The sequence below is a fragment of the Anopheles coluzzii genome, chromosome 3 (assembly GCF_943734685.1).
Source record: "Anopheles coluzzii chromosome 3, AcolN3, whole genome shotgun sequence".
NCBI lineage: Eukaryota > Metazoa > Arthropoda > Insecta > Diptera > Culicidae > Anopheles > Anopheles coluzzii.
The window spans coordinates 46,649,860-46,674,960 of NC_064671.1; the positions used below are offsets into that span (position 1 = coordinate 46,649,860).

The following is a 25,101-nucleotide window of genomic DNA, read 5'->3' on the forward strand; positions in this document are numbered from 1 at the left end:
TAAAATCGCATGCGAAAAAGCGTTGCCACCGTCCTAAGCAGTCATTCACCGACTGCTAAACGGAGTCATATAGGATTCCGTTTAGAGTATTGAATAATTTAACGTTTAGGTCATGTCATGTTAGACATTTTTAGTTCATGGCATAAGTTTGCAAGTTTTGGAGTATATTTGCTGTTTATGATCCGAGGAATGTGGTCCGAGCAATATTAACGAGGAAATTGTTCTAGACACCACATTAATGAAACATTTTGTTGCTTGTGGTTACCTGCCAATGCTGCTCATTGGCAGTTTGACAGTAGCCGACAGTCAATCAAAACAAGCTTTTCAACAAAAGGTGTCTTGTTTACAAATGCTAGTGTTTGCAACAATCAAACAGACTGAATTTTTCAATTAATTCCTTATTTTTATTAAATTTACATTATTTGACAAGCGGCTCAACCCATCCACGAAAGTAGCAGTTAGTGTATCTATATAAATTCGGCGTGAAACAACCATGCGTGTGCGACCCAGAGCAGGACAGAGTTATGTATAGCAATGAGATACGTACAGCTTGATATTTTTGTAAAATATTCGTAAAAATCAAGCCCCTGTGTCCAAAAACCAACACGATACTGATCAGGTAGTCAGCGAGCTAGTTGGCTGGATCAAGTGAAGCACCTTCCGCAATAACCCACATTGTGACGAAAGATATGGATGGAATAATCCGTAGGACTACTGGCTGGGGCCTGGCTAGGCGAGTACAGCGTGCACAAACATGAGCTGTTGCTAGAACAAAATGAATTTCTGCACAGAGAACGCCAGTATTCATCATAATTGAAGCCTTATACAATCGTTTCTTGTTCCTGTTGGCAATGCGGACTGCAGGATCTCGTATGGCGCTGCGATTTATGGATTAATTAAACTTCCGAGCACGCGAAAATGTCGTGGCAATTAAAACTAAAGTCAAAACATAAATTGTTGCAGTGACAGGAAAAATAAAACAAATAGGAAATCCTTTCAAAACGGCGGAAAAAGCGAACGATAGTTATTTAAGGCCATTATTAACAAATTACATAGTTGGAGGTATGTACGAACATAAGCATTGAACAATTATTATTTACTGATATTGAACCATAACTTAAACCATTTACAATTGTGTACATATCGTTACAGATTACACTCTTCTCTGCATGTGTCCAATTATTTTCCAACCCACTACAAACATCTGCACAAAATGGACCATTTGGAACATCTGGGGGGATCGATCGATGGGCATCAGGACATGTCGAAAGCAGTCCTTCGCACCACCCTGCAGTCTACCGACAGTGGTTCATTACACTTCATCACCAGCACGGGAATATCCCATGCTGGAAGGGAGCAGGAGTACATCGAATCGACCTTATTGGGCACGGACCTGTTATCGAGTCAGCTACCGACCAATTTGCTAAATGATTACATCAATTCGGTTTCGTCCAGCACGACCAGCTCGATTGGAATGCAATCCGCCCTCATGGAGCATCACTATCGGCCCTTTGGCACCTCCACCGAAGAGTTGCATTCGCTTCCCAGTGAAACGAGCAAGGAAGCTGCTGATACCAAGGTAATTGCCAAAAATTGATGGAAGATTGCAAAGCCGGTTAGATTGTAGCGTTTCCATTTTTTCATTTTAGGATATTCCCGGATTCAGTACGCTATCGTCGTACGATAAAATGATGCACATTGGTCAATCCTCTTCGCCCATTAGCAATGGATTAGGTCAGATCGGGGGCACGATTGATAGTTACGTACACTTCCCTCTGCATGCCACCAGCTCAGGGGGCGATGGATTTGATGTAATGGCAAACGCTCTTGCGACTGTGACCACACACCAGCAACAGCAGGGAGAGCAACAGCAGCATCATCATCATCATCACCATTATAGTCTTCCTCATGCAACTAGTTCGCACCTTCACCTGCAACACCAAGCACAGGGACATTTGCTCCATCATCAGAGTATTGTGGAGCTCTCGAATGGCCAACAAATATCGTCACTTGGACATTCGGACGTACCTGTATCCAGCAGCATGGGTACGTTGCTACCGTCCGTTGATGTGACGCTGAAAGCATACAGTCACAATAGTTCTTTGCTTCCCATCGTCTCCTCGGCTCCACTGTCATCCGATGTACACAGCGTAAGCATTTAATCCACCAATAATATTGTAGAACTAGAATGACGCATTTTTGTTCGCTCTTTTTGTTTTTAGAGCTCAACAATGGCCATCAACACGATGAGTTTAAACGAATCTTCGAAACGGTTTCTTTCCTGCGCAACTCTTCCCTCGCTCCTACCGCATAATCAGCGTACGATATTTACCGTTGCTGCTGATAGCTTAGCGGCATCGAAAAGTGTTGCCGCTAGCATTATGGAGTGTGAATCGCGCACACACGACGACGATATGGCGGAGTGTGTGGCATCGATCGAGAGTGTATCTTGCGCACAGTTGGGTAACATCAATCTTCCCCACAAGAAGCGTTTGGCAAAGAAGATGACCGATACAAAGGACGCGTTTTGTGGCGACGTTTCCGAAATGGAGCAATCGTTAATGCTGGCAAACATTCAGCTGTCGCACCGTGACGCAACGGTACCTGGGGTTGGTTCATTCGAGCCAACGAGCAATCCAAATTACGGTCCTTCATCTTCGCTACATCCGGGAAATAATGGCAAAGGCAACACGCCCAAAGCACAGCAATCGCCATCGGCCTCGCAGCATCCGGGGAATTCTTTTTCCTGTCAACTTTGTGGCAAAGTAGTTCAAGATCAGCGGATGTTTTTTAACCACCTGAAGGAACATTACGAGCCCTCCTTGACACCTGTAAATGGGAATAATACAGCTGATGCAAACAGAACGGCAACTGCAATGAAAGTTATTGCATTATCAACGCAGGTAGCGCTAGATGGTAAAAAAGCGAAGCCCAAGCTACCTCGTGTGAAGCACACGAAAAAGCTAAAGAACGATCGTACCATGAAACAGGGCCAGGCGGCTGAAGAACAAAACCCGGCACAGAACAGTGACGCAAAAGCGTTACTGTCCACATCGACCAGCTCCAGTGCGAGCTGTGCAAAAACGGTGGACAGTTTGCTGCAACATCAGGCACTAAACGATGCCATGATAGTGCTGGAATGTTCAGAGAATGGTGGAGAATTTAGCGAGACTGAAGACATGCTGGAAGGCATCCGGAATGTGGTACAAAAGGTGCAGGAAACGGTCGATACGGATACGCCCGAGGAGCTGTGCATAGCGAACAGTGCAGACTGGTTTCCGAATCATGCTGATGATGCTAATAATGGCAGCGCTGTTGCCGCCGGTTCTACCACAACCACTGCCATGCAGCAACCTGAAAAGAGTGGCCAGCATATGGCACTGTCCCGAGAATCGCTCGACTCACACGAAATTCATATTCCAAGCGGAGGCGACAACTTTTTGCTGCTTCTTAGTAAAGCTCAATTTAACGATGCAGGTATGATATCGCGTTAAAGTGCGTTAAAGAAAATGCAGTTGCACCGCCTTTTTATTTTCCTTTTTTAGAGCTTTTACAAACGGAATCCGCAGATTCGACATTGCTGAAGCCACTGGATGCTGCCACCTGTGAGCAGCTTACAACCTCGAGTTCACTGAATGGGTCTTCCAGGAATGAAACATACGTGCCGGGCCTACCGTCGGCTGAAGCGCAAAATTTGCAACAACTGCAACCGTTACATTCGACACCATTTCCGTTGCTTTCTACCGTTGATGCACTCGCCGAGTCCCGTGCCGTTTCGTTCCAATCCACCGATAGCCTGAACCCCCTTACCTCCATTCTTCTCTCTTCCAATACGATCAGCAAACTGTCGGTGGCTTCATTTGCACCATCCCACTGTGGCCAAATATCGGATCTAAGAGAGACGAGACTGTTGAAACGAGAACAAAAATCCGACGAAGATGACGATTACGAACCGGAGCCGGAGGAGGAGGAGGAGGAGGAGAATGGTGAGGAAACGCCCCAATACAATGAAATGCAAATCATAGACCTTGGCGCATCGGGCGTTGAACCGCTCAACGATGAATCGACGGGCGCACGAAATGAACCACCAATCGACGACGATTATCAGTGTAGCGATGATGAGGGAGTCGCATCCCAGGTGCAGGGCAACGAAGACGAAGAAGTAGAAGAGGAAGAAGAAGAAATGTGTTCAAATGATAAGGAACGGCGGACGGCGGCGGATGCTGGGAGTAATGCAAAAGTGTACAAATACCTGTGCCCGATCGAGGAGTGTGGACGGTGGTTTAAATCCAAGACTGCATTTTCCTACCACCATCTGCAGCACACGGGCGAACGGCCGTACCAATGCCAGACGTGCCAGAAGTGCTTTTTCACCTGCAGCGCACTGAAGGTGCACGAGCGGCTCCATTCGGGCGAAAAGCCGTACAAATGTGAGGAGTGTGGGCACCACTTCCGGCAGTGGGGCGACCTAAAGTATCACAAAATCTCCAAACACTCCAACGAGAAGAGCCACAAGTGTGAGTTCTGCGGCAAAGAGTTTGCCCGCCGCTACTCGCTCGTGCTGCACCGGCGCATTCACACGAACGAGAAAAACTTTGTCTGCGAGTACTGCAACAAAGCGTTCCGGGCGAGTACGTACCTGCAGGCGCACCGGATGATACACACGGGCGAGAAACCGCACCAGTGCAGCTTATGTGATAAAAAGTTCCGCTGCCACGGCGATTTGAACAGGCATCAGAAAACACACTCCCGGCCGGGAAAAGGGGGAGGCACCGCGTCCAAGCAGGTCGATGAAGATGAGGAGGGCAGTTCGACAGTGGAGCTGGCGGGCGGCGGTGCGGGTAAACTTCCCTCGACCCCTGTCGATGCTAAGACTAGGTCTCTCAAACGAAAGACGATCGCACAGAAAAATAATAACAGTATAGTAATTGTGTAGCAATAGTTTATTGTAAGCTGCCTTACTCAATCCGTATGTATAGGACAACACTATCAACAGCTGGTCATGTTGAGATGCAGAACCCATTTTAAGAATCCTCTGTTTTAAGAAGGGCTTATCGTGATGCTAAAGTTCTATATTCGTTGTACCGTAAATGTATGATAATAGACGACCAAGTTGGTCACTTATTTCCGTAATGTTTCTTTCCTATTTTGCTAATTATTGTCGAGAAGCGATTAACATTCATTTCGTCTGTCTCTTCATCGTCGAATTGAATTGTTTATTAGCTCAGTCACTATTGCTTGATACAACTTAGTGGGATTTTTTTCTTAACTTTTGAGCAACGTTCCACAGGAAAGGTTGCGTGTGAGGAGGTTTAGTTTATATGTTCATTATCTATGTTTTAAATCAAACCGCTAACTCTACCGATGCATGTTTACATCTTCTTCGGGTTGAGAAAGATTCTGACTTTTTTTATTTATTTTTGCTTGAACTAAACATTGAAATATGGAATTTTTACGTTTTTTACGTTCCCTCGATTGCACAACTAGCGATCCAATACATGTGATTCACGCGTTCACACCTGGTGCGTTAATTTTAGACTGACGCTCCTTTATACTTAAACTATTTTTTTTACTTAAATAGGAAGCTGAAATAGTTAAATAGTAATTTTAGATTGGAGTTATCTGTTACAATACTTCAGCGGCACTGCTAGAAATAGCGGCTTACCTGTAAGGGTATCCCTGCGCTTTGGATCGGAATATTGAAAGAATCAGCGAGAAGAACACAACCACCAAAAATAGGCCCACAATTGCTGTGACCTTACTCTTACGATGATCATTCTGCCAGCCAGCCTCCGTTAACAATACCATTCCCAGCACAATCATGGCATCTGTAAAAAGACGAATCATGCGATTGTTGGTCTCCACGTCAACTGTCGGTGGGTTACTCAATACTTACTCAAAAACATGACAATGTACGTTTCAATCACCAGCTGCCCCTGGGAGGATCCGTGTATGTACGCAATGCCACCATTCTGGCTCTTGTGCACGAACGGCGGGCTGCGGATGTGGTTCCACATTTGTCCCGAAACCATCGCGAAGCAGAACACCACCGCAATCAGCGCCCACATCTGCTTGTTGTACAGAAAGTCGAGATTGTTTCGGCGCAGGTACAGGAAACCGCCGACAAACAGCGACAGCATCAGAATCGCAACGGTAGCGGAATAGTTGGGTGGGCGGAAAATTCGGATCTGAATGTCGGTACGCTCCTGAATCCACTTGCCGATCACTTCCGCCGACACTCCCACCCGCTGGATGTCCATCGTGTCGGCCGGTTTCGGTTTTCCCTTCGGGGGGAAGTGGATGAACACGGGTGCCGTATTTAGTCGCAGCATCTGGAACACGTCCGAACCTTCGTCAAAGTCGACCATGGCGAAGAACAGCTTGTTGGAGTAGGTCTGCGAGTAGCGGTACGAGTTGGCCACGATCGTGTACTCGTCGTGAGCATGTCGGCAAATCACGCACTGCCGCGCGGGTGCCATGGCCGTAAACATCACTATGATCGAGTAGTTCCGTGGGGCTGACTTGACAAAGTCCCGGAATTTGTTGCCATTGAAACGCAGCACCGGACGCTTCGTGTTCATGTCCAGCAGTTGCTGCACCTTTTCGGACAGAGACTGTTGTCCCTGCTGCAAGGGAACGGAACGGGAACCGATTAGATAGGAAGAACATGTAAACATCAACGTCAGCACACATAGCACAGCACTTCGTTGCATCCGAAGCCGGTCTAGGCGGTAGTGTACTTACGCCTCGCGCATTTTTGGAAGATTGGCTGTTGGCTAGCTGGAACAGACACAGCGATATTGCCGTAAGTACAGCAATTTTTAGTAGTAGCTTCATCCTGACTAGCCTGGCCAACCGGAACCGAACCGGAGAAGAGCTGCAATCGACTTGAATTGATCTTTCTTGTGATGTTGCTTTTCGGCACCAATTGACACTTGTGACGTGTACCAAACAAATTGCATTCTGTCAAGTTTCGCCTGCCATCGTGATGCGGTAAAGCCGCGTTTACATTACGCGAGAGTGTGGCCATTCCCATTTCTCGGATGGTTTAGCTTCACAGCTGAATTCACAGTTTTAAATCGAGGAGAAAAAATTGTAAAATTTTAAAATACAGTGTAGTGCCGTTTATCCTGGTTCCTTTTATTCGGCTGTCCGTTTATCCGTGTTGTTGAGAAATGACAGTTCAATACAAAGGTGACATTGCGTTCTGAGGAGGATATTTGATAAAAAAAACGGAGATTGGCATAACAAAATTACTAAAATTCATGGCAAATTTCAAATATTCTCATTGGAAAAACATGGAGTTAATAAAAAATGCCTAATTTGTGTCGTGTCTCGATGAGCCTGAATAAACGGCGCTCCACTGTATATCAGTTTTTTAATCTATTTATCACCTCATTTAACGTAAGGACATAAGGACGTGTTCCTTACAAATGTGGATTGGGCATAATCACATCACTGAATAGGGAATCCTCAATACAAAAAGTCCGAACCGGATAATTATTGATCCTCGCAGGAACCGGTGCACTTGTACGATAGCCCAGCGGTCGTCAAACTTTGCGACGGAAAGAGCCAAATGCTACAAAAATGTTCGCAGAGTTCCATGGAAAAGCCAAATAGATAAGTCAAGAGTTTAAAAAAATGTGAAATTTCTATAACATTTTGCGTTTAAATGTACAATCAGTGCATGTTTACATTATGTTTCAGGTGTTGAGTGTTTCGATTAACCAATAAGAGTTTCACAAATCGGAGAGATAAACAATTGTACCATTTCAATACGAGAAGAAATCTGAAATTAAAATCTGACGAAACTACATCCACTTCAGTTATTAGACACATGTTTATTACAAACTACAAGAGCAGTTGAAGGATATAAACGATGTAAAAAAAACTTTTTATTTATTCAAACTTAAACTATTCCTTTCATTTTTAACCTTTATAATATGCATTTGAAACGGTTTGATAAGATATGATGTTTAAATCCAATGTCCAAATGAGAATTCGATATGAGAGAAAAAGGGCGCAACGTAAATTATGCTTAGCTTCAGTTAAAATATTCTTGCACATTACATTCCTGAATGCTATTTTGTTCTTTTTTCCATCAACAATGTCGTTGAGCTTATCTTTAGCTTTTAAATGAGAAACAAATTATATTACGCGGCGGTGCTGCTTATTTTGATGGGGAAAGAAATGAAGAAAAAGAAACACGCATACACACACTTAGACACAAATGATACGAATGGAACGTGCTTTTGTGGCAGACCAGAAGGAGAACTAAAAATTGCACTACCCTGGACGTGAGGCAAATAAGAAGTACACTCACTCACACACACACGCAAGACGATGAGCACGTTCGCATCCGACGCTGAGCGCGTTAGAAGTCATATTAGAATAATATGGAGAAGCTCACTCAAATATCAGTGAACCGGAGGCATAGCTCACGCTGGAGTCTTTCTTATCACAGCACTGATTGCTTTGGTCGTACTTGAGGAATTTGAAGCTCATCCGATGACCACGGCGTTTCAGTTCTTCGACGGCTTGCATCAGTACGCCGATCGGATGACGCCCGCAAATGGTGTTGTTGTACTTTCGTAGGTACTCACTGAAGCTGTCCGCTTTCAGTGTTTCTATCAAATCCATGCCCATCTTATCCAGCGTTTCGATCCATTTGTAGATCGGACCGGACCCTTCCTCGTAGTATGTGTAGCGAAACCGTTGGCCCCAGTGGCAAAAATCGGACGAAATTACGAACAAATTCTGTGGGTCGGCAAGGTACGGTGCGAAGATTTTCCCATAGTTCTCTTCCCATTCATTGGTAATGGAGCCAACCATCACCGGTACGATGGTAAACTGATCTTTATAGCTAAAATGCGGGACAAAAAGCGGGGCTATAGGTCATCCAAAGCGAATAGGCGTTTCAGGTGCATATGAACTTACTCTTCCATCACCTTAGCCACGTAGGGAAGATGCATTTCGATGCTATGCTCGTCTTCGTCCGTCTTTTGGTCCATCCACTTGAAATGGCCGGTACTTTCCAGCTGTTGGTTGATTTGCTGATCCACTTTCAGGTTATACAAGGGCGTATTGCAGTACTGAACAGCCGATAGGGCGCAACGGGACAGACGCACGTGATGCGAAGGGCCCAAAATGAACACACGTTTTCTGTCGAAAGAAGAAAAAAGATACATCAGCCATTATTTCCACTTCAATGAGAATGATGCAAACGGTGCCAACTTACACCACGGCGGGACTAATTTGCCGATAAGCCCAAGCACCGCAGGCACCGCAATAGCGATATCCGGCGTGCGGAGCGATAATGGCACGAGCGGGACCAAAGGTGAGATCTGCATCGTTCAACCAGCCATTCAGCTGACGGTTCAACTCAGCTCCTGCCGAATAGAAATGGCGTTGATGTAGACGGAACAAAATCAATACTTTTGCGCTGCGAATCAAGCGAAATGTAGAAAGGTTAAGAATAACCCACCTGAATCCGTGTACCAGCTACCAGCATGCGTGGCCAAACGATTCGAATTTGGCATTTTGAAGGAGGGTTTTTTAAAGAAGCTGCTGCTTTTCGTTGTGTCACACCCCGTACAAACGTTCCGGAGCACACTTTCTCGGTCAAACAAAGTGAAAGTGACTTTTCAAATGGCACACACGCACACTGGCTTTGGTTGGCTGTGGATTACGATTGTCTTCCAACACTGTACAAAATGAATGTTAGAGAAAAACAAAAACTTATAATTATAGTCTTAGAAACAAATTTTTGGCAATGCATTAAAAATTAACCTATTTTGACACTGCCATGGGAGGAGTTCTACATTACTTCCCTAATAGGCGAATGTTTGGTTTTACCTGAGTTAAGCACGTTGGAACTACCTAATTTATCACCGAATGCAGCAATCTGAGGTTGATATTTTAAGCTTTCCACGCTTTTTCACACGAATACTCGGGCGCTTGGAGTATTTTTTCCGCAAAACTTTTGACGATTTGTCGATGATCTTTCACCCTGCTTTGTCGAACAAAGCAAGACTCAAGGGATAGAGGACGGAAGGGCTGCGGCAGGGAAGGAGCAGTCAAAATTCAGTGTGAGCTGGTACCGTTTTCGAATCAGCACTGTGCGCGCAGGTGTTGCTAGCTGCTAGCAGTAGATTTTTCTATACATTCCGAAATATTTGTAAAAACTTGGATTATTGCAAACAGAAACAGCAGCAATAAGCATAAAACTGTGATTATTTTACGCAGAAATTGTTTGTTTTTGGTCTACGCGCTGTCAAAGGTTTGTGGCAGTGTGCGTGAAACAGGTGACCCGTAAAGGAAAGCGGGGCAAAATGGGCATGTTAAACAGTTTACTAAATTTTCCTTTGAATATTGCACTAAACACAATTATAATTACATCGTTGCATGCCTCCACCATTTATCTATGGATTAAAATTGCCATATAGAATGAAAATAACTTAAAGTCATGAAAACAGTGTAAAATAAAAGTTGATGTTTTACGAGAAGCTATTTTGACACGCGGGACAAAATGAGCAAAGACCTGGGGCAAAATGGGCATATGTAAACAAAACGTGAAACGTCAAAATTTTGCGACAATATGGGCCACAACAACTGCACTTAGGTAATGGTTTATGCTTTTGCGCACGTTTCGTGAAAAGTATTCTCGTCCTTTTATTTGTTCTTTTGTTTTTCTGTTCTGGAAAGTCCTTAAAATTCTTCCTAAAATATGTTATCATAATTAAAACAGTTTTTACACGTTTTGATCTACAAAATCAAATCTTTTAAAGCTGTGCTTATTATCATTATTGAGGCGACAAATTTAACACCATAGCCTCACCAAGCGCCATATGTCAAAAGCATCTGCCCATTTTGCCCCAAGTGTAGCTCCCCGTCACATCAACATACTACTAAATCTTATTTTGCATTTTCTTGGTTATTTATAATGTAAGGGTAATGAAGCTTACACGGTGTGCAAAGAACACTCTAATGAATTCATTTTGAGCATTGTAAAGTATTTTTATAGTGAAATAATGCTTAAATAGAAGGTACCCATTTTGCCCCACATGCCCATTTTGCCCTGCTTTCCTATATTCTTTCTGTCTGAAAGCTGCACACTGTGTGATATGTTCGACGAGCAGTTTGTTATGTTCGATTACATGGTTTTCTAAAAGATAATCAAACAAGATGGGCCAATTCCAGGTTTTTGGTGGATGTTACTATTTTGCACAATAAATTACAAATTTTCTATATTTTTAGGCGATGATATTAGGACTAAACGCATCAACGTTTGTTTACCATTGTTGATGTTTGGTTTGCTGAACGGTCCATACTGAAGCCATTTAATAGAATAAATTTTGAAAAATAGTTTTATGGATTGTCAATTAATTTGTATCGACACAATATTAATATATCGACGCAATGGTAATGAGACGCAAAAGCTGTGTGAAGCTATAACTGTTTGTTGTTGGTGTTTAGCCATACAGAGAGCACCGCCTGCGCTGTGTCAAATGCCCTGCCCGGAAGCGTTTACATTCGGTGATCGAGTCGCATTTGCGCTGCTCGCAAGTGTACGCCCACGGTGTCTGTATATCTTTTCTGCTGCATGTATACGTTCCTCATTTTCTCATCTCGCGTCGAAGCGACCGAGCTCGTGTTGTCGGTCGCAGGTTTGTGCAACTACACCATCCATTCTTGCTAAGCATGGCCACAAAGAACAAGTGCAATTAATCGATGACAATCGGCATCGACAGTGGGAAAAGTTGGTTCACCGCCGGCAGCAAAAATACGCATGAGCGCTTCCCAACTTCTTAGCTTCTTCCAACGGCAACTTCGCTGCGCGTATACGCTACCGTTCTACCCGTATTCTTTTTTGTGATCGTTTTTCCGGAGTGCGTGAAAAGGCCCAGAAAATTTGATTCTGGTTGGGTGGGTTTAGAGCAGTGTGCGTCCGCGCAGGCATGTGTGTGTGAGTGTGTGTTTGTGTAGGGAAAAAGGACTGTGGAGAGCGTGTCGGGTTTGGCTGACGAGTTTTCCTAGATGCTGGTGCCGAAAGGTGTCGAAATGTCGGTGTCTGCGTTGCCGTAGTAACGGCGAATTGATCGGTTCACGGTTCTCGCTTTTCTCATTTTCATCGTAGCGCGGCAGTGTACCAGGTGCACGGCAAAACGGTTGGTTGTGTAGACGCATCGTGAAGAAGAAGAAGGTGAAAAATACGCAGGGGAAGATTTCTCAATGGTTGTCGTTTGCTGTCAGCAAGATGATTTGGTATGCACAGAGGGTGCAAAGTGTATAAAAGTGTTATTTCCGTGAGCACCTAGTTGGCGTATCCGGACGGCACACGGGCGGGGAGGACGAGGCGTTCGGTTTCTGCGACGCGATTCCGGTGAGAGAGAGGAAACGTCAATCGCTGATGGACACAGACGCATCTTGAGTGTTTCCTGTTGTTAACCGGAGTGCCACAAAAATATGGCCGTTGCCGCCTGCCTGAAAGCAACCCAGTCAACCGTCGTCTATTCTGGTCAGCACCAACCATTGCATCTGGTAGGAATGAACGGCGTCGGCAACGTCGGCATCGCCGGTGGTCACTTGCAAAGTCAGCTGACGCGCTCGCTGGAGCGCATCCTGGAGGATGCGCATCTCAGCGGGGAGCTGAAGCTGAGCGGACGCAAGCTGAAGGACTTTCCGAAGGCAGCGGGGAAGTACAACCTCAGCGACACGGTTATTGCAGGTAAGCACATACACTTTGCAAGAAATAGCATTTTTAAGGGCAATTTATTGGCCAACACTATATAGTTCGTAGCACCACAAGCTAAGTGAAATGAAATATCCGAACCATTGGCAGATATGCTTTGGTTGTATACATTGGCCAATAATCTAGGAATAAAACGAGCGAAAACATTCGATAGACCGGGAGCAAAACAAACAGCAGTATATTTGCAATTAGAAGCGACGACAAAATCGTTAAAAATAAATTATTCCCGCAAACCGGCCAACCGCAATGCACAACTGGCGTCGCCGACCTGGCGGACGAGAGATCTTGAACCGCATAAGAAGTCGGACGGAGTAGACAGACGGATAGAAAAAGATAGCCTGCGGGATACGATCAAAATGCTTAGTACTTGTTCCACTCTATTTATACAGCATCTTTAATCGAATAATGCTGCGCACTTGAAAAGCGTAACCATCGGCGAACGGGTCTGTTTGAAGAGGCGTGTGAATCGAGTTTGAGTCGTTTACATGCTTACATGCTGTTCGATTTATTTCAACAGATCTTCGTAAACAATTTGTAAAGTAAAGCTATGGAGTATTTTTCCTATAATTGTCTCGAAAAAAACGTAACCCTAAGCATGCAAAACCCAAGCAATAAATGCGTTCGTTTTTTCGGTAAAATCACGACGGGAAAAACCTACATACCCCCATCAAACCCAAAAGGAACGGAGTTCGAAAGAGGTAAAATCAATACGTGAAAAATTGACTTTTCCTCGGCTTCCTTCGATGGACACATCGTAGCAGGTTTTTCGCAAAAAATGAGGACATACGAAATGAGGTAGTCTAGGCTTACGTAAACAGCTCGCAGGCCAAGACCAAGGAGCTCGCAGAGTGGTTCCCCTTCTGCTCAATGGTACGCTTGTCTGTTTCTTCTCGTCTGCACTGGGGTGGGGGCATGAGATTGGGTGGATGAAACAAGAAAAAGAAAAAAAATATGGATTTGCTTTTTGTTTTGCCCATGTCGCTTGCACTGAAACCTTGCGGTGAGTGCCACCGGCAAAAATTGCTCGAGGATAATAATTTTGCCGCTCGCACATCGGCCGCTCGAAAATTATGCTACACATCTCGCGGAGTGGCAAAGGGTCGCCACCATCTGGCCCATGTGGGGCTGCTAACGGGTGGGGGGGTTTGGGTGGTGATTTTTTCGGACACTGAACGAGCTGACCTAGAAGCTCAATCTACCAGCCGAATAATGTGCCTTGAACCGTGGGCATAGGTGTGGGGACAGTGCTGGTGGCCCCAAAGTAATGTAGTGTAGGCTTTTGTAGAGAGGCTCATTAAAAAATGAAACCGTACACAAATTATTGAACATCCATGAATGTAGTCCATGCCATTCCGCCAGATGTAAATGCTTTCGAACATGATTCCTATGGCAATGAAGACCTGCCACAAATAACTGTAACGAGAAAAATAAAACACAAACAGCTGAATAGTGGCTATTTGATTTTGAAATTACTCTAATGCAATGGATCGAGCTACAATTCTAAATTGAACGCATTTTGCACAACGGCTTCAATAAGGTCACTCGTACGACCCTTTCAACTTTCATGCCACACATACATTTGCCACACAGTACCAGCACTTTGGCCATATGTAAATTCTTACCACTATCAGTGTTCGTGCTTATCGCACAACGGGTGCTAGTTGCAATGTACCATTTCTTTTTATAATAGAATTAAACAAGTCGCTCAGAAGGAAACAACTTTATAAGGGTTACTTTTTTGCAACACCAAAAAAAAAAAAAAGTGTTATTACATAAAATAATCGGTTTTTATAGCAACATTTAGATAAAGCGTTAGTAAAAACTGTTTCATTCCGATTGCTGGTTATGAGTTCGGTACGATGCTGGTTCAGTTCCAGATGTCGAAACCGTCAGATGGACATAGTACAGACATCTGTAGCGGCACTATCTATACAGAAGAGAGGTTTAAGAAAGCGAGGCATAACTGTTTCCTTTTAACCTCAATGCTGTTTGATGGTTGGCACACAGAAGTACTGTTAAATTTACAAATGACATCATTCCGATGGAGGAAGGCTCTCGGGTAAGGCGAGAAGCATGTTGCGCTTGATAATAGTGCCACTCATTAAAAGTTCACTAGCTAATGATTAATCGCAAAGAAGCATCAGTGATCCTTGGCTGATCTGAATAATATTAGGATTATGCCTACTGAATTGTATTTTTGGTTTATTTTACGACAACGTTTAACAACACAGTGCTGCAAAAAGTATGTTGTTCAATGATTGAATGTAATATGATTTTTATTTTGCATTTATTAAATCATTAAACTGTACAGTGTACGTACACTTCAGCAATTAGAATGGCAAGCAGTAAAAATAAAACTCTGTTAAAGTAGTTTCAGTTATGTTGTCTCCAGAACATATCAAAGAAAACCCCCTAAAAAAGTAATAGAAAGTGGAAGAAAACAGACAAACGAGCAAATCGGATTGGTGAAACTCCGTAACCGTTCAAAGAAAGCTGGTAAATGATCAATCTACCTGAGACAGATTTCCATTTTAGTGCAAAGAAAGCATATAGGGTAGTAAAACTCTGACACACTGGTGCCGTGTTACTCGTGGAGCTTTATAACCACCTCTCTCTCGGCGTTACATTGAGCAAATCAACATTTCTGTTCTGATAAGCCGCCAGCCACACGCACACTCACTTCATGTGTACACTCGTGTTGTGCTGCAACAGCCAAATGCGTGCATGTGTCGACGCGTTACAGTTTGTAAATAAAATGTTTGCTGGCGATAATTCTATGAAATGAGCATTGCTGTTGCTACTTTAACTGCGTGTGTTGAGTGTAAGCCATGATCTTGAAAGGCGTTTGAAGGGTTTTTTTGTGGTGTTGTAATATTCACTTCCTCTTTGCCAAAACTGATCACTTGAAACTGATTAATAGAAAAGATGTTCGCTTTCCGGGTGCGTCTGGTTTGAAATATATTGCAAAAAAGAGATGAAGATTGGTGTACGTTTCCCTGCCTACGATGGGAAGGGAAAACGGCAATATGATATGGAAAGATAGGAAGGAAGCTAAAAATTGCTCAATTAAGTTGTGGCGCTTCGCCAAGGTTGAATATCTTGAGATTGTGGCAATTCAATCGGGTCAATTATGAAAAGTATTATAACCCGCTAATATCCCATAATGGCAGATTAATACAGGGTTTCACACTTTATCTCAAGACCGCGGGACCCCTTCCCGAATCTGTCTTAGCCAAAGCCAAGATTGCGGTATGATGCTTGAAATCGTAGATGATACCTGAAAACGTTGATGATACCTGAATTCATCGGATGCAATGCTGAATCTGCGGCACATTTCTCGAAACACACTGGTCCGCGCCGAGGACATGCGGTCGAATATTTTTTTACACGGATAACCTTTGTGTACATCAGTCTATTAGAAACACTCAATTATCCTTTTCGTTTTTTTACCAAAAAAGACAATTTAATAAAATGAGTGAATGCATATTTGTTTAATTAAAATATTTACAAGTGTTAAGAAAGTAGTTTAAACTGTTTAAATCATCTTTTCTGGTAAAAACACGAAAAAATAATTCACTGTTTTCAGTACACTGATGTCACTTATCCGGCACTACAACCGCTTTGCGGTCTTGGCCTGCCTCAGGAGTGTCCGAAACCGCTCACGGTCTCGCGCCTTCGTCTGCCAGTCCGTTATCCCGGCCTTAATGGCGGACGCCTCCACGCCATCTTGCCACCTCAATTTGGGCCTACCACGCCTCCTCTGTCCTTGTGGACGGCCTAAAAAGACTTTACGGGCTGGGACACTGATGTACACAAAGGTTATCCGTGTAAAAAAATATTTGACCGCATGTCCTCGACGCGGACCAGTGTGTTTCGAGAAATGTGCCGCAGATTCAGCATTGCATCCGATGAATTCAGGTATCATCAACGTTTTCAAGCATCATACCGCAGTCTTGGCTTTGACTAAGACAGATTCGGGAAGGGGTCCCGCGGTCTTGAGATAAAGTGTGAAACCCTGTAAGCTCTCAGCGTTTCCAGGCGTAATTCGGGCGTGCAAACGAACTCACGCAAGTGGCGCGTACTTATGTTTTATATCTCGGAAATGTATATCGGCAATGATTCACGAAACACTTGTCTATATACGAGCACGCAGCAGACGTCGTTCAATCGTTCCATGTCCGTTGTGTAACATTGATTGCAAAGGCAAGCCGAATTCTGTTGAAATGTTTAACATTACAAACGATCTCCGATCGTGCGTTTTTGCAGCACATACTTTCCAAAAAAAAAAAAAGACGACCTTACCCAAACGTTTGTCAGGCCTCGTATCCTCCGACTAAACGTCCGGCTTAACGGTATCGAACATTTTCACTCTCTTTCGCTAACCACAAAATTTGTTACGATTAATTGAGCAATAAAAACCTATTCAGTTGCATCGAACCGTGCCCCCGGTAGTACGATGAGCCAGTAGTGTGTAACCCGTAGTGAGTAGTTTGTAGCGGCTAAAATCAGAAATAGATCTCCTCTTTCCCGTTGGAAAAAGGGGTTGCGTGTGGGGTAAGCTACAGTTCAGTTGATCGTACTGCGCGGCCCTAGTTAAAAGTGGTTGGAGAAGGCAAAGGCCTTTGGGTTGATGGTTGTTATGCGCATGATTGCGCATGCTGGCGAGCTGGTGGACTGTAGTTATATTTTTTTCTTTCTCTAGTTTACTTTCAGTTTTGTTCAATTGATGAAGAAATCCATAGTAAGGGGGGAAAACTATCATTGAACCGTTTTTATGCTCTTTCATGAGAGGCAACGCGAATGATTATAAAGCGTAAACACTGAACGCTCGAACAAGTTTTCTGAAAATATGCTGGAACCATGCTCTTCGATACTCAATAACCATGCGACAGGCAATTTTCCTTGGCTGCAGACTTATTGACTCGAGTGTTGCCTATGTGGAAGTGATTAGCAAGATCAATATTTATATTTCTATCTAAACTAAATCATGCGCTGAGGCAATAATGCCACTGTGTGCGAAGCACTGCCGTTTGCCACATATGTTTCGTCTTCCAGCCGTGTGTTCATCGGACGATGACTCATCGTTTCGTATCGGCCGTGTTTACTGATCGCTTGCATGGTTTTTTTTTCATGGCCACAAATCACGCGTTTGCCGTTGGCAGCATTTCGCATATGCTTTATTTACAGACGACGACAAGCGTGTTTCTGTCCATTTGGATGTGTTAGAAAAGCCTCAAAGTGTCGTATTGTGAATGCCCCTCTTACCGCCACCACCATCAGTCTGTTGTGTGTGGCGGGTTTAGCACGAGGGATGAATGTTGTTTGAGTTTCGTGTTCCATTCACAAACGGTCGAATGATCGTAAGGGCTGCGAAGTAGGTGGTGGGGCTGGTAAGTGTATGCTTACGCTTGTACTGAGTAACGAGAAACCGATCGAACTGCTGTTCTGCGGGGTGGTAAAAAGAAAGGAAAACAGGCGCCAGTCGTTGTTCAAATATTTACATCGTGCGAGTTTTCGTAAAAGCGATCATTTAAGAACATGTTACCTATTTTTATACTGTTTTTATTGAACATATTTTTCAACAAAATATATTTTTACCCAAAATAGTTTACATGTTAAATATTTTCATATTCTACCGCAGACTCTTAACAGTATTTACGAAACATAAAATTGAAATATTTTCCAATGCTATACTAATCCTATCCATAATTGTTTCATCATTAGTCAACGTTGTTGTGAGCATTTAATTTTCGCTACGGCGCTGGAACACGGTCGTACTAATAACTGCCGTTTTCTCACCAACAAACACTCTCGTACTTGACATTGATTGTGATCGTGCAACGAATAAATGGAGAGTGAAGCAGGGACCCTTTACTGTCGTCATCATACTGAAGGGAGCGGTTCCACCGCATGACAGACAGACTTGGAATGGCATCGTATGCGAGGAAGGTTACAATTGATCCGAGCAAATCGAGGAAGTTACAATGATCTCATCGTATGTCTAAATATGGTTAGTAGCGCACGCGAAAGGGATCGTGGCAATAGTAGCCGGTTTTGGTTAAAGGAAATTTGTGTATAGCTTGGATTGCTTCTTTCCTTTTTCACGAAAACAAGAACCTACAATCCTGAAATATTGTTTATACTTTTCTTCTTTTTATTAAATGTGTGATTGATTTTGCCAACGGGCGGACGATCAACACGTGTGGTGCGATAAATAATATTCGATATATACGATACATACTTTTTTCTATTACGCTTCTGGTTGGGAAAACTGGCAGTTTACCATCTTATCGATCGTTCTTATCGTTATTTTTCACATTGAATACCGTTATCTAACATGATAACAAAAACTAGATGGAAATAGGGCATTTTTGTAAAACCATGCACAGAAGTTTCTAGTTTGGAATTTTGGAATCTAGTTTGAATATATGTGTTGCATTGATTCATTCATACCCATCGTTGACTAATATTTCTTTTGCGTAAATTTGCTAATGCTCAGAGTAAAAGCTTAACATACTATCTTTTTGTTGCATTACGTTAAAAAAGTATACCATTAGGTAAAAAATTATACCTTCTATTTCTGTTTTGTATACAGCGTTGCGATATAAATATTCAAGTAAAAAATAAATCGGCAAAGGTTAAAGCGATATTTCTGCAAACTCAGCGTGTAGATGAAATCTCGCATACTGCTGTGGAATGCACAATAAACCTTTATTCCGTTGGAATGGCACGTTTCAAAACATTGGAATACAAAATATTTGTCTGCTCCTCGTCTTTTCACACACGCTGCTACACTATTGTCCGTATAATATTTCGTTTCCTGACTTCAGAATGGGCGCGTAGAGGACATCCATTAGCTTTTGCTGTATGTTGAAGTGTGCTTCCGTTTCGTACAAAAAGAAACAGTGGCGAATGAGTGTTTGCATACGGGTTTCGCCGAACGAGCATTAGAACTAACAACAACAAAAAGTGTACAATATTCGTCACGTACTGCAGTATAGCGAAAAAATGTAGAATGGCAATTCAGGTTTAAAATGAAATGCTTTTAATAATCCATCTAAAAGTGTGAATTAATGAATCTGTAACATTTCCGTAGAATTTTTTTGTCCTGTTTTGTAGCTGAAAACAGCAATTCCTTTTAACCACGGTGAACATTTTCTATAGCATTGTTACCTATCGTGTTAATGCTTTTTTTTTTAATTTCTATGGTAAGAAAATCGATAACGGAAATTAGTCTTGATTGGGTTTGGTTGAATTAATCGATATTTGGCTGGCATGGAGGGGAAAAAGTATGCTGCCTATGCCTAGTCGGAAGTAAACGGGATTACCCACCGAAAGCGTGCCGAAAGTAGATGAACGGAACGGAACAACGCGTAAGACTAAAGGAGAAAAGTACGTATGGAGATAACAATATGCAAAGATAACGCACACCGTCGTGCCTATGTCGGATGATGGGGTAATTACTTTCTATTGTACGGCTTAATAGCATAGCAGGCGAATCAGACGAAAACAATATGGTTTGCTGAACTGGATTAGACATAGCAAAGGAAAAGGAAAATAATTAAAAGTCAATAATCCACAGAGCGTGCACGAATGGGTTTGGGCTTACTATTTCCTGTGTAGAGTTTAATCGCCTTTCGTTTGATGTGCATTGGTTGGGAGGTATATGGAATGCTCACAGACATTGATAAAGTTTTGCTCAGATAGATCAGAGCAAAACATGTTTTTTACGGTGCATGATATCAATTTGCAGCATGCATAAAATAGTAAAATGATTTGATGCATGGAGCATTTGTTGTTGGTTACAGAAACATAAATAACAAGTAAAAAATAAAGATAGATAAAGGCTCCATCGAGAGAGGATCTCTGTTCTGCCTTCCTTGCGGTGTGCTATTGTCACAACCGTATAACAAAATACAAAAAAAGTACGTAAAAGGATGTAACGTTATGCTGCAGGCTTGGGTGGAAATGGAGAAGTGTAGGTTGGCGTGTAAAGCAGTCTCGCCAACAACTAGAACGTAGGTGCCATTGGCATTCGGTTCATTGGCATGGCGAGAACCGGCAGCAGGGATGATATGAATATTTCCGGTAAAATCTTTAACACTAGGTACTGCAGTCAAAAAAGGGTGCGGCTCCACGTGGAGCTGCACCGGCGCGACATCGTCTGGCTATGGCTGTCAATGCACTGCAGCAGCAGCAGCAGCAGCACTGTGAAACCGTCTCCGTACAGCTCTATTGTGTGACGTCTCGCATTCCCTTATTGTGCCGGCAAAGTAAGGGCGCCGGTAAACGGTAATGTTGGTGGAATTGCATGTAATGAATCATATTCCGTTTTATTCACGAGTTTCATTATGATAAAACAACTCAATAACAGGATAAACTGTAAACCGCCAGCAATTAATTGTTCGTAGAGGAGAATCGGTACAATTGTATAGTTGTATTAGATGCGTCCTTGTCAGGCTCTATCGCGTGTTTTATGTATAGTAAGACAATTAAATAGGGAGTTGGTGTAAAAAATAGAAAATTGCCTCCAAAAAACCGTAATATATGATTTCTACGAACCATTTTGATGTTGCGCATGCACCAAATTAGTTCCATTCGTCGTACAAAGTAACTGAACATACAAAACGTGGTGGGATATATGCAAACGAAAGCACGTGTGTTAGATTGTCCATAAAGACATGCAATCGCTGTTGAGGTATAACGTGAATCGATTATAAAAATGTTCCTTCCTGTTTTTATGTTTCATTTCCATAGACGACGGACACATCCACAGTGGAGTTTGTAAAAATTAGCTTAAGACATATTGCTGTAACAAACTTAGTATAGTTGTTTGTTTGTTGTTTTAATATTTAAAGAGGTTTTCGACCTCTTGGGTCTCTTTCGTATCTGTTAAGTTGTTTAGGGTTGTCTAAACCTTTCTACCACAGGTGCGTCAGACTATACTGGTTAGTCAAATCTGCCTGTGGTGAGTTGTGCGGTAACTCGGCCTTTTTTATCATGTTGTGTCTGACTATTATAAAATAGTCCAATCTACAACATGATTATCTTATACTTTAGTTTCTTATAATTGTTAAATAAGGTTGTATAAATGGGATTTTTCTAAAATTAGTTTTTTTTGAAATTCTTTGTGGTTCTCGGATTTCATCAATATTAATGTTCAGATTACAGCATTCCCTTAACTTTTTGTATCCGTTGCACTCTGTTAGTTAAATGTCGGACTGAGATGTGCAGTATTTGCAGAGTGCAGGGGATTATTTTGTAATTATGTGACTGTGAGTTAGTTTAGTATGACCAATTCGCAGTCTTGATATTACTTGTTGATATTTATTGTTATGAAGATCTGGCCATGGCTTGATGGTTAATTTGATAAAACGTAATTTGTTAGATAATTCTTTTTTGCCATGTTTTTTTGTGCCAAGAGTGTTCAATATCGTTTTTGCACTTTTTATTGTATCTTGTCTGGATATTATGTGTGCATTTTTTATCATTAGAGGTTCTATCATCTTGCAAAATGAGGTTTGCAAGTTTATCATCTCGTTCGTTTCCTGAATTTCCTATATGGCTTGGAATCCTATGAGCTTGGAATATATGATCTATTGCAATAATGTGTGGGTCTTTTGTTTGTCCATGTTCCAACGCTGCCAGAACGCTTGCACTATCAGTAAAGATGTTTGATTTATATTCAATACAACTTAGTATAGTTAGATATTTCTGTATTACTAAAAACCCTTCCAAAAACGCATAAATAGAATCTCTTTTTTGTGAATTATATATGCCTTTGTTGCTTTTTTTTGTGAAACCTAACCCAGTAAAGAAAAATGTATTTGAGGACAGAAAAAAAAACAGAAATACACGCTTCATAGGTGTGTAATGCAATAGCTGCATTGACCTTCAGCTGCCAGCGAATGATTGGTTTGAACGCTGAAAAGCCTCCATTTCTACTGAAGGAATGAGGGAGAGAATTTGACAATGTGACACTGGTGAAATAAATCGGATTGCTAGAGCCAATCCTTGACACTTGTCTCGGCTGGGGCAGGTTGTCCCGAAACTGTTCCGCGGCGCTCCGGATGATGGTCGCGGTTTCACTGTACGCGCTATGCATCGGCACATGGTCGCGTTCACTCGAAAGTGGCGTAGTGAAGTGAGGAAAAAAGGTTTATTTATAGCATTGTATCGCTTGGTAAAGCTCTTGTTTCGTTTCGTGCAGGAAAATGCTTTCCGGCCCCATATATCGGTTAGCATCATTGCGTTGCACTCAGCGTTAGTTTCTTACCACATTGGGTGAATGCATCTTTGTGTAGCCGTAGTCTCTCAGTATCTTGGCGAGTGTTGTTTTGGGCAGCAGCATGGCCGAACGCATGTTTTAATGCGCAGCTGTAGGCGTAAGTGCATTGGCCTGGAACTGCCAAGTCAAATACCGTACGAATGGTCTGACACACACAAACACACACGTTCCAGTTTTTCGTTTGCTGGGTGTGGGGGAACCTGGTCGGTCGAACGGTGTAGTAGGGCTGTTGTCGTAATCAAAACACAATTTGTAGCCTTACCCAGTGTGTAGCGTCTGGAGCATGCTTTCTAGGCGTTGGCTAGTCGCGTTGGCGGAAGATTAGATTGTATTTACTTTCGTATCGCGCCCGAGGTGCAAAAGGAAATAGCGATGAAAGCATTAGTTTCGAGGGAATAGTTTTCAGGTGTGGTACCGAAATTGGCTACAAGCGCTTTGTAGGTGTTGCTTCACATCGTAAAAAAGGTTCTTGACATTGATGTAGTCATTCCTTAAGGAAGATAGTTGGTAACTGATTGTTCATAATATGCTGTTCGCGTGGCCGAATATTCGATAAAATAGAAACAATAATAAGTCGATTGTTTTACAGAACAATCTTACGCATGTTTCTGAATATCACACATGTGCTTGAATAAACACAACTAAATAATAAAACAAACTTGATTGTTCAGTCAAATATTGAGCGGTTGGTCATATCTACTACAACTTGAAGTGATGGCGTAAACAAACAATCAACATATACTATAAATACTAGCACCCCACACTGCAAAACGTTCAAAATCTCAATATTTCATGATCATCACATTTGGATTGATGCTGGAATTACTTGCGCGGTAAGAAGAGCAATGTGGTGCGTTCTTTTCCCACGATGAAATGCTAACTAAGCATGAGCTGCGAAGAGACCGTAAACAATCGTGCTTAATTGGATTGCGAGATGTACTAGTTTTGAGATTTTATACAGATGCTTCATGCATGCATGGAAAAGGGACAATCGATTCATACACTACAACTACAAATGGCTAGCAACATTGCGTTTAATTCATTATCACGTTAGTATAAACTGTGTATAAATCGTAGCATTGAAATATTGATCAACGTAATGCTTTAATATGACTAAAATCAATTAACGCGGAAGAATGTTTTGTTACTGTCGTTACCGCTCAATGTGGCGCATAAGGCATCATTTTTATGACAGACATTAATTGAAGAATTTTAGGATACACATACGTTTAGAAATTAAGTGACCAACAAAGCGATTGACATACAGTCTGACCCGTGGCAACTGTTAAATGTAGTATGGCTTAACTACGCGCCCTCTATAGTTTCAATTTAAATTTTAACGTTCCTACATACGCAAAAGTGACTGTACTGCAATGAATAAATCTATAATTGCTGTTTGGCAAAACATAAATGTTTTGAATTAAAATTGAAACGAACACAACATGTTATAGCATTATTTCAGCACTTCACTACAATATCGATGTAAGTAAATCGCCTTGTAGTTGTATTATGTATGTATGTTGTATTGCCAAATTGAGATGTTGATCAAATTGAAAACCCAACTCATTGAAAAATTTGAATGTTGTGAGCACATTTTATTATTTATTATTATTTATTATTTATTATTATTTATTTTCTGGGCTTCTTAACAAGTGGTGCCACAATGTGTCATAACAACAACGAGGCATGATGATATCACTTTCTGTGATCACTTCATACAGCTTTTGGAAATTCTCAGTAATCTGGAAGACGTCAGGAATTCTCAATTTTTGACTGTAGATTATATTGAACCCTTGTTGTCCATTTCTAGAAGTTTAAACTTGTCGTATGTGTATTTTGTTTTTAATCGTTTCATTGACACTTTTTAAAATCATCTAATAGATCTTTGTAATCATCATAAGCTCTTGATTGGCCAACTATTAACTATAAAAAGTGATGGATGGTTCATATGCTGTGCAGGGCATATAAGAGGGCAGGCAGTTTGCTGCAAATAAACAAGAAAATAATAAGAAAACTACTCCAAATGTGTCAGATACGTGCAGGAATCTGGCTGGGTTCTATT

At 42.2% G+C, this 25,101-nt stretch overlaps 4 protein-coding genes across 7 annotated transcripts in view; 2 read left to right on the plus strand and 2 right to left on the minus strand.

Annotated features, from left to right (window-relative positions):
• Positions 1-305: 305 nt before the first annotated feature.
• Positions 306-5,133, plus strand: LOC120957035 (uncharacterized). The gene is made up of 5 exons (XM_040378957.2): positions 306-1,062; positions 1,153-1,579; positions 1,650-2,150; positions 2,223-3,477; positions 3,546-5,133. Exons 2-5 carry the CDS (start codon positions 1,214-1,216, stop codon positions 4,934-4,936), a joined length of 3,513 nt encoding a protein of 1,170 aa, XP_040234891.2. The 5' UTR covers positions 306-1,062; positions 1,153-1,213; the 3' UTR covers positions 4,937-5,133.
• Positions 5,134-5,178: 45 nt separating this feature from the next.
• Positions 5,179-6,939, minus strand: LOC120957036 (tumor suppressor candidate 3). Its single transcript, XM_040378958.2, has 4 exons — positions 6,745-6,939; positions 5,897-6,626; positions 5,666-5,828; positions 5,179-5,585 (listed from the first exon to the last, which is right to left on the minus strand). Exons 1-4 carry the CDS (start codon positions 6,835-6,837, stop codon positions 5,570-5,572), a joined length of 1,002 nt encoding a protein of 333 aa, XP_040234892.1. The 5' UTR covers positions 6,838-6,939; the 3' UTR covers positions 5,179-5,569.
• A 924-nt stretch (positions 6,940-7,863) lies between these two features.
• Positions 7,864-10,291, minus strand: LOC120958316 (protein MEMO1). Its single transcript, XM_040381031.2, has 5 exons — positions 9,856-10,291; positions 9,485-9,704; positions 9,239-9,389; positions 8,938-9,162; positions 7,864-8,863 (listed from the first exon to the last, which is right to left on the minus strand). The coding sequence occupies exons 2-5, from the start codon at positions 9,537-9,539 to the stop codon at positions 8,407-8,409; spliced, it is 888 nt and encodes a 295-aa protein (XP_040236965.2). The 5' UTR covers positions 9,540-9,704; positions 9,856-10,291; the 3' UTR covers positions 7,864-8,406.
• A 1,235-nt stretch (positions 10,292-11,526) lies between these two features.
• LOC120955672 (leucine-rich repeat and calponin homology domain-containing protein) overlaps positions 11,527-25,101 on the plus strand; it is a 28,297-nt gene continuing 14,722 nt past the window's right edge. The window contains exons 1-2 of one of the 4 annotated variants that reach the window (XM_040376749.2): positions 11,527-11,666; positions 12,137-12,727. In XM_040376749.2, the coding sequence (XP_040232683.2) occupies positions 12,466-12,727 (262 nt within the window). In that variant the 5' untranslated portion in view covers positions 11,527-11,666; positions 12,137-12,465. Of the gene's footprint in view, positions 12,728-25,101 lie in introns of all 4 variants that reach the window. The other 3 variants (XR_007452515.1, XM_040376750.2, XM_040376751.2) reach the window with 3 other exon arrangements.